General features: G+C 44.4%; 1 protein-coding gene across 3 annotated transcripts in view; it reads left to right on the forward strand.

Annotated features, from left to right (window-relative positions):
- SERGEF (secretion regulating guanine nucleotide exchange factor) overlaps window positions 1-13025 on the forward strand; it is an 88215-nt gene that overhangs the window by 26309 nt on the left and 48881 nt on the right. For all 3 annotated transcript variants that reach the window (XR_012679385.1, XM_075187549.1, XM_075187548.1), the window contains exon 7: window positions 12642-12704. Coding sequence is in view for 2 of the 3 variants with exons in the window: in XM_075187549.1 (XP_075043650.1) it covers window positions 12642-12704 (63 nt within the window). In the remaining variant the exon portion in view is untranslated. The remainder of the gene's footprint in view (window positions 1-12641; window positions 12705-13025) is intronic.

Consider the following 13025-nt stretch of genomic DNA (forward strand, 5'->3'; position numbering starts at 1 on the left):
ACTTGGGGACTGTGAGGAGTGGTTGTGTAGCAGTGGGGGCACTTACTTGGGGACTGTGGGGAGTGGTTGTGTAGCAGTAGGGGCACTTACTTGGGGACTGTGAGGAGTGGTTGTGTAGCAGTGGGGGCACTTACTTGGGGACTGTGAGGAGTGGTTGTGTAGCAGTAGGGGCACTTACTTGGGGACCTTGAGGAGTGGTTGTGTAGCAGTGGGGGCACTTACTTGGGGACTGTGAGGAGTGGTTGTGTAGCAGTGGGGGCACTTACTTGGGGACTGTGAGGAGTGGTTGTGTAGCAGTGGGGGCACTTACTTGGGGACTGTGAGGAGTGGTTGTGTAGCAGTGGGGGCACTTACTTGGGGACTGTGGGGAGTGGTTGTGTAGCAGTGGGGGCACTTACTTGGGGACTGTGAGGAGTGGTTGTGTAGCAGTGGGGGCACTTACTTGGGGACTGTGAGGAGTGGTTGTGTAGCAGTGGGGGCACTTACTTGGGGACTGTGGGGAGTGGTTGTGTAGCAGTGGGGGCACTTACTTGGGGACTGTGGGGAGTGGTTGTGTAGCAGTGGGGACACTTACTTGGGGACTGTGGGGAGTGGTTGTGTAGCAGTGGGGGCACTTACTTGGGGACTGTGGGGAGTGGTTGTGTAGCAGTGGGGGCACTTACTTGGGGACTGTGGGGAGTGGTTGTGTAGCAGTGGGGGCACTTACTTGGGGACTGTGGGGAGTGGTTGTGTAGCAGTAGGGGCACTTACTTGGGGACTGTGGGGAGTGGTTGTGTAGCAGTGGGGGCACTTACTTGGGGACTGTGAGGAGTGGTTGTGTAGCAGTGGGGGCACTTACTTGGGGACTGTGAGGAGTGGTTGTGTAGCAGTGGGGACACTTACTTGGGGACTGTGGGGAGTGGTTGTGTAGCAGTGGGGGCACTTACTTGGGGACTGTGAGGAGTGGTTGTGTAGCAGTGGGGGCACTTACTTGGGGACTGTGAGGAGTGGTTGTGTAGCAGTGGGGGCACTTACTTGGGGACTGTGAGGAGTGGTTGTGTAGCAGTGGGGGCACTTACTTGGGGACTGTGGGGAGTGGTTGTGTAGCAGTGGGGGCACTTACTTGGGGACTGTGAGGAGTGGTTGTGTAGCAGTGGGGGCACTTACTTGGGGACTGTGAGGAGTGGTTGTGTAGCAGTGGGGGCACTTACTTGGGGACTGTGGGGAGTGGTTGTGTAGCAGTGGGGGCACTTACTTGGGGACTGTGGGGAGTGGTTGTGTAGCAGTGGGGACACTTACTTGGGGACTGTGGGGAGTGGTTGTGTAGCAGTGGGGGCACTTACTTGGGGACTGTGGGGAGTGGTTGTGTAGCAGTGGGGGCACTTACTTGGGGACTGTGGGGAGTGGTTGTGTAGCAGTGGGGGCACTTACTTGGGGGGAAATCCCAGGCATTGCGAGCAAGTAAACGTGTGTGTGCTTTTAGAAACATTTAAGTGGGAGAGACAAGTGAAGAAGTAATACAATGAAATGCATTTAAGGAACATTAGATCAGATAAACAAATGAGGTCAATAGATAATAGCAAATGAGAACTGTAAGATAATATAAGCAACGAAGCTAAATAACGTAATCTCAGTATAAATGATGAGCTTGAATCTTGTGATTGAACTAAGAGATCGTTTGTGTCGCGACCAAAGGGGCGATCCTGGAAATATTAAGAACTATAGGTTATAGATTGTCTCTGAAGTCACAAGGCTGAAAGTGTTCGCTAATGTGAAGTACATCATTGTTAAAATGGGGCAACTTGGGATCTAAAAATACTAATAACGTTAATAAAAGAACAAAAACGAGAAATCAATCAAGAAGTAACAACAGTACTGTATGATGTATGAGATTTAAGTATGCTTGTTTTCTTGAGAGACCTTGAGGACTAAACGAGGCACAAGTTCCTTCACGACCATGCAAAAGTACAGTGAACTCGGTCACAAATATTCTTTCAAGGTGTCACAAGCAAATCAGCTGGGTACAGCAGTGGGGCCCTGTAATAGCAAATTTGGGAACTTTTATCAGTGTCTCTCATGCTTGTGTCCATGAAGCCGTGGGGGCTATTGGTCTTGGGTCCTCAGCAGTGTTTGTTGACAATGTTGAGAGTATTGGTATTCCTAGAGTTCGTAGCAAAGTGGTTCCTTGATCTGGTGTCTTAATCTTATGGGACTGACCTTCGTGGCCCACCAGTAGGTGGAATGGAAATCCCCACCGGTAGCGAATTTTGTGATCTCGCAGCAGTTTGGCGATTGGGGCAAGATCTCACTGCTTCTGTAGTGTAGAGGGGGCCAGATGTTGGTAAACTTGGAGGTCAGACCCATCAAAGTAGGTCAGACCCATCAAAATTAGAAATGCTCATAAACGGTTCCCCGAGATCTGAACACACTCGAACTTAGCAGATTCGAGTACCAAGCCGAGCCGGCTCGGTAGTTTTGCGCGCCCTGGGAATCGAAAACGAGGCAAAACGTCATTGTTACGTCGTTGGATCTCGCAAGTTTTGGATTCTATAAGTACCGCCCTCCATGGCGATCCAGCTCCATTTCAAAGAGGGAAACAGAAGGGGTAGCACGGTTCTAGGCAGTCTCTAGTGTGTTTGGGCAGCATCATAGCTAGAAAGAGGAGGGGTAGCAGTGTACTTCAAAGTCTCCAGTGACATTCAGGAGAGCTCCACTGCTAATTGTCATTGCTGAAATAGAAATAATAGGGCTGGCAGTCTTGGTCTAAATCTGCAGTCACATTGTGCTGTGCCATAGGTCACCCAGAAATAGGTGGCAGTGTTTAGTGCACAAATTCAAATAATAGGACTGGCAGTGTTATTAAAAGTCTCCAGTCATACTGTGCCATAGCTCATACAGAAACAGGAGGGGTGGCAGTGTCCTTGTCACTCTCCAGTCTCAGTCATGATGATACTAATCATTCTACTTCATGGGCTAAAGCCTATGTTCAAGTGCATAATGGTTTTAAGTCAGGGAAACAAAAATGTAAATAAAAAGCTTGTACCAGAAAAAAAACAAAACCTCGCTAATAAAGTTGAAAGTTTAATGTAGAAAAATATAAAATTGCCAACACGCCATTCTACCCAAAATATTACCAGGCATACCAGCATCAGTTAGCTCCCTTCTCTCAGCTAGATCTCAGCACCTGCAATCTACACTGTCATCATATTCACCCTCATCATTGTGTACATCATCCTCAAACAATACTAATTCATCCCCGCTGGAATCCACCACCACAGAAGTCTGTGTACTTTTATGTAATTGCCGGTATTGGCCTTCCTCATGGAATTTGTAGTTCATTTTATGGAAGAGTTGTCACGATTTTTGGGCAATTCTTTTAGACCAGACCAAATGTCAAAATGTTGTGCAGACTTATCTGCATCACCACTGGGTGCTTTGGAAAGCTAAGTTTTTTCCAAGCAGCAGTTTCCAGTGAAACTGAAGGAGGAGACGTCATTGTGTCATGTACCACTTGAGCTGTCAGTTTGCTGACCAGTGTCACGACTCTGAGGTTTTTTGCAGATCCCCTGCCTCTACTATCGAGGATGGTGGAGGCAGAATACAATGATATTCACAGGATAAGTTCACGGCTTACAAGCATCAATAATAACACAGGAGAAAGTAGTAGTTCTGCAACATAGTGTATTGAATGTTGGTACAACAGGAAGGAAATAGATATATATATATATTGGCAGAGATGAATACACAGCAATTCGTAGTAATGCAGACACAATTCACATATGCTACTTCATAGTCGGTAACCCTTGGCAACAGCATGAGATGATATACAGTTCAACGCAGAGATGATAAACAAGAACACTAGGATCCAATAGAGAACCACACAGCAGATGAATGTGAATCACTGGTACAGCTTACAGTCCAAACAGAGTAGTATATAGAACTTAGCTGATCCGAGAGTAGAGATGACTCAACATAGCAGGTGGTACTGGAATCACTGATTCTTATTAAGTAGAGCAGTAAGCGTTAAACATCACCCAAGGACTTGGATGACACATGCAGTAGAATGTTGCCTAGAAGTAGCCAAGACGTGAGTAGTATCTGATACATGCGTGCAACTACAGGTAGCAGGATTCATTGTAACTGCAATGGTAAGTTCGCTGTAGTATGGAGCAACTGAACAGAGACACGTAACTTGAGCCCAAGTACTAGCCACCGGCACAACAAGTAGTTCACAATAACAGTCCAGTAACCAGGTAACAGCAGAGTAAGGATAACCCGTGTCAGACGTGGAACTACAGGTGACGGGTAACTTGATAGTAACTCTAACAGCGAGATGCAGCGATCTTAGCCAGCAGTAAAGTTGAACCAATAGATAAGGCACAGGTTAGCAACAACTCACGGTACTCATTTAGTGTGCAGATGAATAGCGGAGAGGAGTTCCAGCTTGCAGGTGAACAGCAGTGAGAAGTTTGCAGCTTGCAGGTGAACAGCAATGAGGAGTTTGCAGCTTGCAGGTGAACAGCAGTGAGGAGTTTGCAGCTTGCAGGTAACGGACACACGGAAGGAGAGCTATACAGCCAGATCCAAATGCAACCAGAGTAACACGAAGAACAGGCAATGAGCCCATAACTATGGGAGGTTACTATAGTGCTCCAGGACCAATGAGGTTCGGGGGGAGGTCCAGATCACAGTAGCCAGGAACACCTGTGAAAGTAATGTCTCTGAGGCAGAAGCAAGCAGACTCATGGTTCTTAAAGGGAAAGTCACAGCGCCGGCACCTAACTATGGGACCGGCGTGTGACAACCAGGAACTCATTGCATCTCTTGAGATCTGGGTCAGTTGGAAAGAAAGAGAAGACATAGCTCTTAAACCTAGGATCAAGCACAGTTGCCAAAATGTAATGATCCAATTTCATGATGTTGATAACTCTTGGATCCTGGTGAAGCGAATAAAGTACTTTATCTACAAGTCCAACATATTTAGCGGAATTGCTTCGTTTCATTTTCACCTTCAATTTCTCTTTCTTCTTTTCAAAAAGTCTAATTAAGGGAATTACTTGACTCTCTTCACAGGTGACTACTTCGAGTGGTTTCAGCACCTTGCACAACACGGAAAGTATTCTCCACTGCGCTGGACTAAAGTACATTTCCCCTAAATTCAATTCTTCTTGCAGCTGCTGCATTCTCCTACATGCTGTTGCAGAATCCTGAAAATGGCCCTAAATATTTCGGGACACAGACAGCATCCTGCATGTCCTTGTCATTTTTTAAAAAGTTCTGTCGCTGCAGTCTTTGTTTCAAAGTGTATGAAAATAATATTGTGACCTGCGAGGTGGTCAAAATTGACTGCAAATAACTTAAAATTAGTGTTATTGAGGTTAATAATAATGTAGGGAAAAAAAGAGCAAAATTATGTGATTTCAGCAAAAAATAGGTATTTTAGAAAAAAATAGGGATCCAAAACCAAAACACGCAAGGGTGGTATTGCCAAAACCAAAACACCAAGTTAATCCAGATCCAAAACCAAAAACACGGGGGGTCAGTGAACATCTCTAATCAAAAGCAAGTGAGGTGGCAGCTCGAGTGGCCAAGACAAATTTTTCTTTATATTTATAGTAGTGAAAACGAACAATGACGTCTCTGGGTGGTTGATTTGTGGGAGGTTTAGCTCGTAGGGCTCTGTGAGCTCGATCTGTTTGGACATCTAGTGCGGAGGCGTCCGGGAGGTAGTGGAGGAATGATTTCTCCAGATATTTGGGTAGTAGGTCACCATCTATTGCTTCCGGAATGTTCCGAATGCAGAGATTATTCCTCCTGGTCCTGTTTTCAATGTGTTTGAGATGGTCTTTAAATGAGTCCATATCTCTACGGAGTTCAGATAATTCTGTAGACACAAATTCTTGGAAGTGGAAAACCTCGTCTCCTTTTTGCTCTAGATCTGTTGTTCTTGAGCCAATAGCTGTTATTTCCTGGCGAAGCTCAGTCACCACTTTTTTAATCTCCTCTTGAATAATGGTGCAGACCTGTGTCGGAATAGTGGATTTAAGAATGTTTCTCAGTTCTGTGGAAATAGACGCGCTATTAGTTGGGTTAGCATCATCTTGATCCGAATCAAATTGATGTGCAGGGGAAGATGCAGATGCTTGAGAAGAATTCTTTTTCTTAGCTTGAGTGAAAAAAGAAGCTGTTTCTGTTGGTGTGTTTGTTTTATTTCTGTGAGACATTGTGTCACCTTGGTCTGAAAGCGACTGGATTTTCCAAGACTTGTAATTGTGAAAAGTATACCAGGACCTAATTAGCGATTAGAAAGTTCTCTCTCTCCCCTGGTTGTAGGAAGATGTTATAAAGTTAGAGAGCCAGAGATTCCCCTGTGTCCGAGCAAATTAATAATTCAAGTTGCTAAATTGCACATTGGTTCCTTGTCCCATAGATACAGATAATGTTTTTCCTGGTATAGGTTGTCGGGAAACAATCTCCTATATCCAATGGTGTGAAGCACTCAAGACAAAGCCAATCCTATTATATTGCAGGATATCCTGCTTTTATATATAACAACTGCAATTAGGCTGTTTATGAGGCTAAAACAGACGAGTAGCTGGTATGCCAGGGAAGGTTAGGAGGTATCCCCTATATGTTAGCGATATTTCAAATGGTGAGGAGCACCTAGAGTAGCCACCAGTTGTGAAGCTAGCACAATTCCTTACTAGGGGTGAGATAATAGCAGCAAACAGTTTTATGTTCACCTGGCCTCAATGTTTGTCTAGGCAATGTAAGGTAGCCTCAGCTCCCTCCTCTTTGTCTGGCCATACTCCCTCTTCGATCTAGACTCTGGTGTGGTTGAAGAGGCTGCAGGGTCCAAGGTAGATTAGCCCGTTTGATTTAGAGATGAAGGGTGAGCTGTACGCTAGAGTTGGAGCTGACGCTCAAAATTGTGTCTTCCCATAAATTGCTGAAGGTGCCAGGCATGTAATCGCCGACCTGAAGTCGGCTTCCGCGAGCCGGAGGTCAGGCGGGCCGGATGTCTGTCTCACTGGAGGCCGCGGTTGTGAGGGCGACAGCAGGCCGTGTATCGCGGGGGCACAGCTGAAGGGTCTGGAGACTCTAGATCAGGGTAAGGTGTGGCAATCTCTTTTGTTGAAGGTCTCCTGGTAGCACAAGGTACTAGCTGCTCGATGGGGTCTTGTGGAGTGTCAGCTCAGGCAAGAGACCAGGCAGGATAGTTAGGTGGTCACAGTCAAGCCTGTGTTGCGTCTGGCATGGCTCCAAGGGTCTCCGCATGTGCCTGGAGGGTTTAGCCTTTGTTGTAGTTAAAGGGCCATTATATGAAGTCCCTTGGCTTTAACTTAATTGCAGAATTAGTGAAGCGCTCTGCAATACTTGAACCGTCTGTAATGGCGTCCAAGCCACACCCCAGTATTAGGATTTTTTTTATATGGAAAGTGCAGTTATTTTTAGAGGGGGGTTACATATGTGGAATTTTGTACTAGTTAAAAAATCATGCAAAAAAATCCTTGTGAATTTGAGATTAGTAAAGAAATGAAAATACCTTTGCTGAAGGGTGGCAGTTTAGTGTCACACATTCTTTCATTGTTTGTTTAGATCCTTGTAGACATTTAAAGTAAACTTTAAGGGCTCATTCACTCTATCTGCTACTATAATGCCTGAAAATCACATTCAAATAGGACGATTGGTTTCTTATGGGCTCATGTGTCGGCACACGTTACCAGTACAATAGGTTGTGTTACCATGCTGGTAAACGGGTGGCACATGCAAAATGTGTTAAAGATGCACCACAAAACTTCTTCTAAATCGCATATTAGTTTTCATGTTTTTTTACCCATTTTCCTAGAGCATATGTGTGTGAAGAAGCCCTTAAGTTATGTAGGCAAAGTGAATATAGATGGCAAACTTACTAGTACAAAGTGAGTTTTTAAACAGGCACAAATACAAAAGTTTAGCTTTGTCTGATTTAATGTAGGAGACATTTATTAAATCCAGAGCACAGGAAACTATGCAAAACAGCACATTTATGAAAACTGTATTGTGACAGGATGGACCCCCTATGCCACCGTCTGTTGTGTCTTGTGGACCACTTGGTCTTGCCTTGCCACGGTCCCCTTTTCCTTATCCCAAATGCACTTTATAAGCACAGTAGGAGGGGCTTAAGCTTCTGCCACCACTGGACTCCTTAGTGGCATCCAGAACCGTGTCCTTCTGGGTAACTGTTGCTGCTAGTGTGCCCCCTCACTGGGCACCTGGGCTGGTACCCCCGACCTCTTTCTGTAGATCAGGGTTACTGTGGATGATTCCCCACTGGCCAGAACTGCTGGGTAGCAGGCAGAGTGGTGGTACTAGACGCAGGGTCAAAACCTCAGAACACCCAGATAACGGATTAGATTTGGGTCTAATCTGCAGGTCACAGCAATTACAGCAGGAAAGTAGGTGTCAAGCAGGCTCTTGAAGCAAATGATGTTTATTAGCTCAAGTGTCCTAATAAGGACAGTTCACACTAGTGTATGGTACTAGTGATCAGAAGGTCAGATGGAGCAACAATACATTTCAGTGCAAAACAGGCCTCTTTTTATACAGTTTTGGAGACTTTGCTTGGCAGGAGGTAATCCAGCCGTCTGCCCCTTTAACCAATCTGGACTGATTCTTGCAGCCTGCACGGGAATCAGCCCAGAGGGGTTAACACCTTTTATCATTGAAGCTAGTGGCAGAGGGGAGCTCCAGGGAGAGGGGGGACTCAGTCCACTTCCCTCCCTGGTGCCAGACTGGCTGAGGCTGCAGATTTATCTTTTAAATCTCCTGCCTAAAACTACTTCCAGGGACCCTGTACCGAAGTCTGGCTCGGTAGCCAGATCCCGGGGCAACAGTCCCTGCCCTGTCGCTAGTTATAGCTGTTTGAGCTCCAACAAGTGACTGAGTCTCCTGGGTCCCCCAAGAGGCGCTGCACCTCCTGGATCTACTTGCATCCAGGAGGCTAGTGTGGAATATCCTCCGGCAGCCACTGAAGCTGGCTGCCAGGGGTGAGGGAGCCCCCGCTGGACCACCAGGGAAATTTCTCACTTTCAATTTTAGGAAAAACAAATAAAATACCAATACAGATTTAGAAATCGTAAATAACTATGTAAGGCTAATAGAAATCAATTTATACGTATGTAACAAGTCACTGAGTTATCATTTTGTGGAATTAGATATATAAATCAAATAAGGACTGGATAGAGTGGTATATAAACCTAATAAAGGACACCTCATAGATTGTAAGTTCATTTGGGCAGCGCCATCTTTACCTGGAATTTCATGTCATTGAACAAACTTTCTTTGTATCACTCGGCTTGGCACTGTACTAATAAAGTACTGGTAAGACATATATAAAATAGACTTGGCATAGTGGGTTCATGAATCTAGCAAGTACTGAACAAGTATATTGATTGAATAAGGTCTTGTAAGATAAAGATATGAATTGAAAAAGGGGTAAATGGATATTTAAGTTGCATTATGGACTGGTGTAATGATCCTATTAAATACGTGATTTCGGGAAGTAGGTTGGTGAGAGGACATAGGTGTATGCACTGGCAAGGGAAGACACATGGTAAAATGAGTAGCAGAGCAGAGAGCTCCATAATAAGTTCTACGCTCTGACCCACCAATATTTCCATCTAATTGACATTCATCACTCAATTTAATGCTTATTTAGTTAAGGTTAGGGCTGATTGGTCTGTACTTCTCTGAACAAGCAGGTGAGGAGCTGAGCACAGAGATACTCAGACGTGATGCATGATTAGCTCCCCAGGTGAGGGAATGGATGGTCTGATGGATGATAATATCATTAGGGGGTTAATGAAGATGATGATACAGGGATAATGATAGATGGATGATTGTTCATATTGGGTTAGGGTTAAAACTTTCTTGGGTGCACACCCTAATGAAATGTGTTGCATATGTGTATGTGAGACCTGTATATGAGCTGAATAAGAACTGACAAGATGGTTATATAAGTCAAAGTACTTGAGATATATGACATTGAAAACTAAGCGTACATTCCATGAAGCATGAAAGTTATAAACCTTGTCATTTCTTGCAAAATTTTATTTCAATAAAGCTGTAGCAGGTAAATACAATCATGGCTACTAGACTCCATATTGTAATCCAAACTGAACATTGAAACATTGTTACATCAGTGATGCCATAGGCTGCCCTGTGGTACCATGCCCCTCTACAGCCATGGCCAAAAGTTTTGGGAATGACACAAATATTATTTTTCACAAAGTCTGCTGCCTCAGTTTCTATGATGCCAATTAGCATTTACTCCAGAATGTCATGAAGAGTGATCAGATGAATTGCAATTAATTTCAAAGTCCCTCTTTGCCATGACAATGAACTTTATCCTAAAAGCAACATATCCACTGCATTTCAGCCCTCCCACAAAAGGACCAGCTGACATCAGGTCAGTGATTTTTTTTGTTAACACAGGTGAGACTGTTGATGAGGACAAGGCTGGAGATCACTCTGTCATGCTGATTGAGTTAGAATAACAGACTGGAACTTTCAAAGGAGGGTGGTGCTTGAAATTATTGTTCTTCCTCTGTTATCCATGGTTACCTGCAAGGAAACACGTGCAGTCATCATTGCTCTGCACAAAAAGGGCTTCACAGGCAAGGATACTGCTGCTAGTAAGATTGCACCTAAATCAACCATTTATCGGATCATCAAGAACTTCAAGGAGAGAGGTTCAATAGTTGTGAAGAAGGCTTCAGGGTGCCCAAGAACGTTCAGCAAGCTCCAGGAGCGTCTCCGAAAGTTGATTGAGCTGCGGGATCGGGGCACCACCAGTGCAGAGCTTGCTCAGGAATGGCAGCTGGCAGGTGTGAGTGCATCTGTACGCACAGCGAGGCGAAGACTTTTGGAGGATGGCCTGGTGTCAAGAAGGCCAGTAAAGAAGCCACTTCTGTCCAGGAAAAAGATCATGGACAGACTGATATTCTGCAAAAGGTACAGGGATTGGACTGCTGAGGACTGGGGTAAAGTCATTTTCTCTGATGAATCCCATTTCAGATTGTTTGGGGCACCTGAAAAAAACGCTTGTCCAGAGAAAGAAAGGTGAGCGCTACCGTCAGTCCTGTGTCATGCCAGCAGTAAAGCATCCTGAGACCATTCATGTGTGGGGTTGCTTCTCAGCCAAGGGAGTGGACTCACTCACAATTTTGCCTAAGAAAACAGCCATGAATAAAGAATGGTACCGAAACATCCTCCAAGAGCAACTTCTCCCAACCATCCAAGAACAGTTTGGTGATGAACAATGCCTTTTCCAGCATGATGGAGCACCTTGCCATAAGGCAAAAGTGATAACCAAGTGGCTCGGGGATCAAAACATCTAAATTTTGGGTCCATGGCCAGGAAACTCCCCAGACCTTAATCCCACTGAGAACTTGTGGTCAATCCTCAAGAAGCGGGTGGACAAAACCCCCCCCCACAAATTCTGACAAACTCCAAGCATTGATTAGGCAAGAATGGGCGGCCATCAGTCAGTATGTGGCCCAGAAGTTGATTGACAGCTGCCAGGGTGAATTGCAGAGGTCTTCAAAAAGAAGGGTCAACACTGCAAATATTGACTCTTTGCATAAACTTAATGTAATTGTCAATAAAAGCCTTTTGCCCCTCAATATAGTACTTTGTGATACCTTAGGACAGTGTTTCCCAACCCTAGTCCTCAAGTACCCCTAACAGTGCATGTTTTCCATATCTCTTTGCTGGAGGACAGGTGTATTCATTACTGACTGACACATTTTGAAAGATCCATAAGTGGTATAATTGTTCACTTGTTACCTGGATATCCTGCACTGTTAGGGGTACTTGAGGACTAGGATTGGGAAACACTGCCTTAGGATGTACTGTGCCACTGCGTACTACACTGTGATGCCATGTGATACCATGCACCACAATATAATAATGTACTGAAGTGTCATACACACAAGAGGGTATTAAATTAAGTGAAATTAAATTAAATACAAACAGCTGTTATTTTTCACTTTAAAAATCAAATCAATCTTTCCTGCCACAGTCCAAATGGAAATATCAATTAAGTAAAGTGAATATGTGTCCGCATCTTCATATAATATAGCAGCCACAATAATGAATTAAGTGCAATGAACTGGACAGGTCAATCCGCAAATATTCAATTAGTGCTGCTGATTGTCATCATTACTTCTCGTACCACCAGTGCTCCCTCACTTGCTAGAGATACGCGTTCAGACAGGTGTGTATGCATTTGCCTACAGGGCTACGCAGCCACAATTACGTGAGCGTGCCTTTACTGCACTGTGCCCCTTCCCTCCTGCGTTCTGGCTCTCCGGTCATAAGTTGTAAGATGCACCACTGGGTGCGATATCCAATGCAAGAGTAAGGTGCAATAAAGTCTGCATACTGACAAACATATACGCAGTGTTCATGTGCATGCACAGTATAGCAATGATAAGTTTACACAAAAAATCTCTCAATTTATAGGAGTCCCAGTTGAAAATTGACAACACAAAACAAATTGTGTTTAGTACAATTATATCTGATGCCACCAGTGAAGATGGAAATATTTTTAAATTTTCTGATGTTCGCTATATTCACTATGCAGAATGTATAAATCATAAATACAATTATTTTCATAGGTTTGGAAGATGTAAAAGCAAAGCAGGTGATAGCAGGGTCGTACCACTCTGTGGCTTTATCAGGTAAGTGTGACAGTAGCGATGAGTTGGTCCTCTGTTAAGAAACCTGTTCCATCTTAATATATATAGGGGTCTATGCATTAAGCTGATATAGCACTTAAATCATGCAGAAACAGCTGCAGGAAAAAGTCTTCACAAGAGAGCTGTTACTTCGCCGGGGCTCCCAGAGTAGCCCCGGCATGATGCATTCCAGCGTTGCTTAAATATACATTTCTGCAATTTGCAGCAATGCATATTTAGTGGCACTGCATTTTTTTAATGTATAGACCCCATAAAGCTCATCAAAATGAGTTGACATCTCTTGTGAAAAAGTTGTTGACAAAA

Source organism: Mixophyes fleayi, chromosome 10, assembly GCF_038048845.1.
Source record: "Mixophyes fleayi isolate aMixFle1 chromosome 10, aMixFle1.hap1, whole genome shotgun sequence".
NCBI lineage: Eukaryota > Metazoa > Chordata > Amphibia > Anura > Limnodynastidae > Mixophyes > Mixophyes fleayi.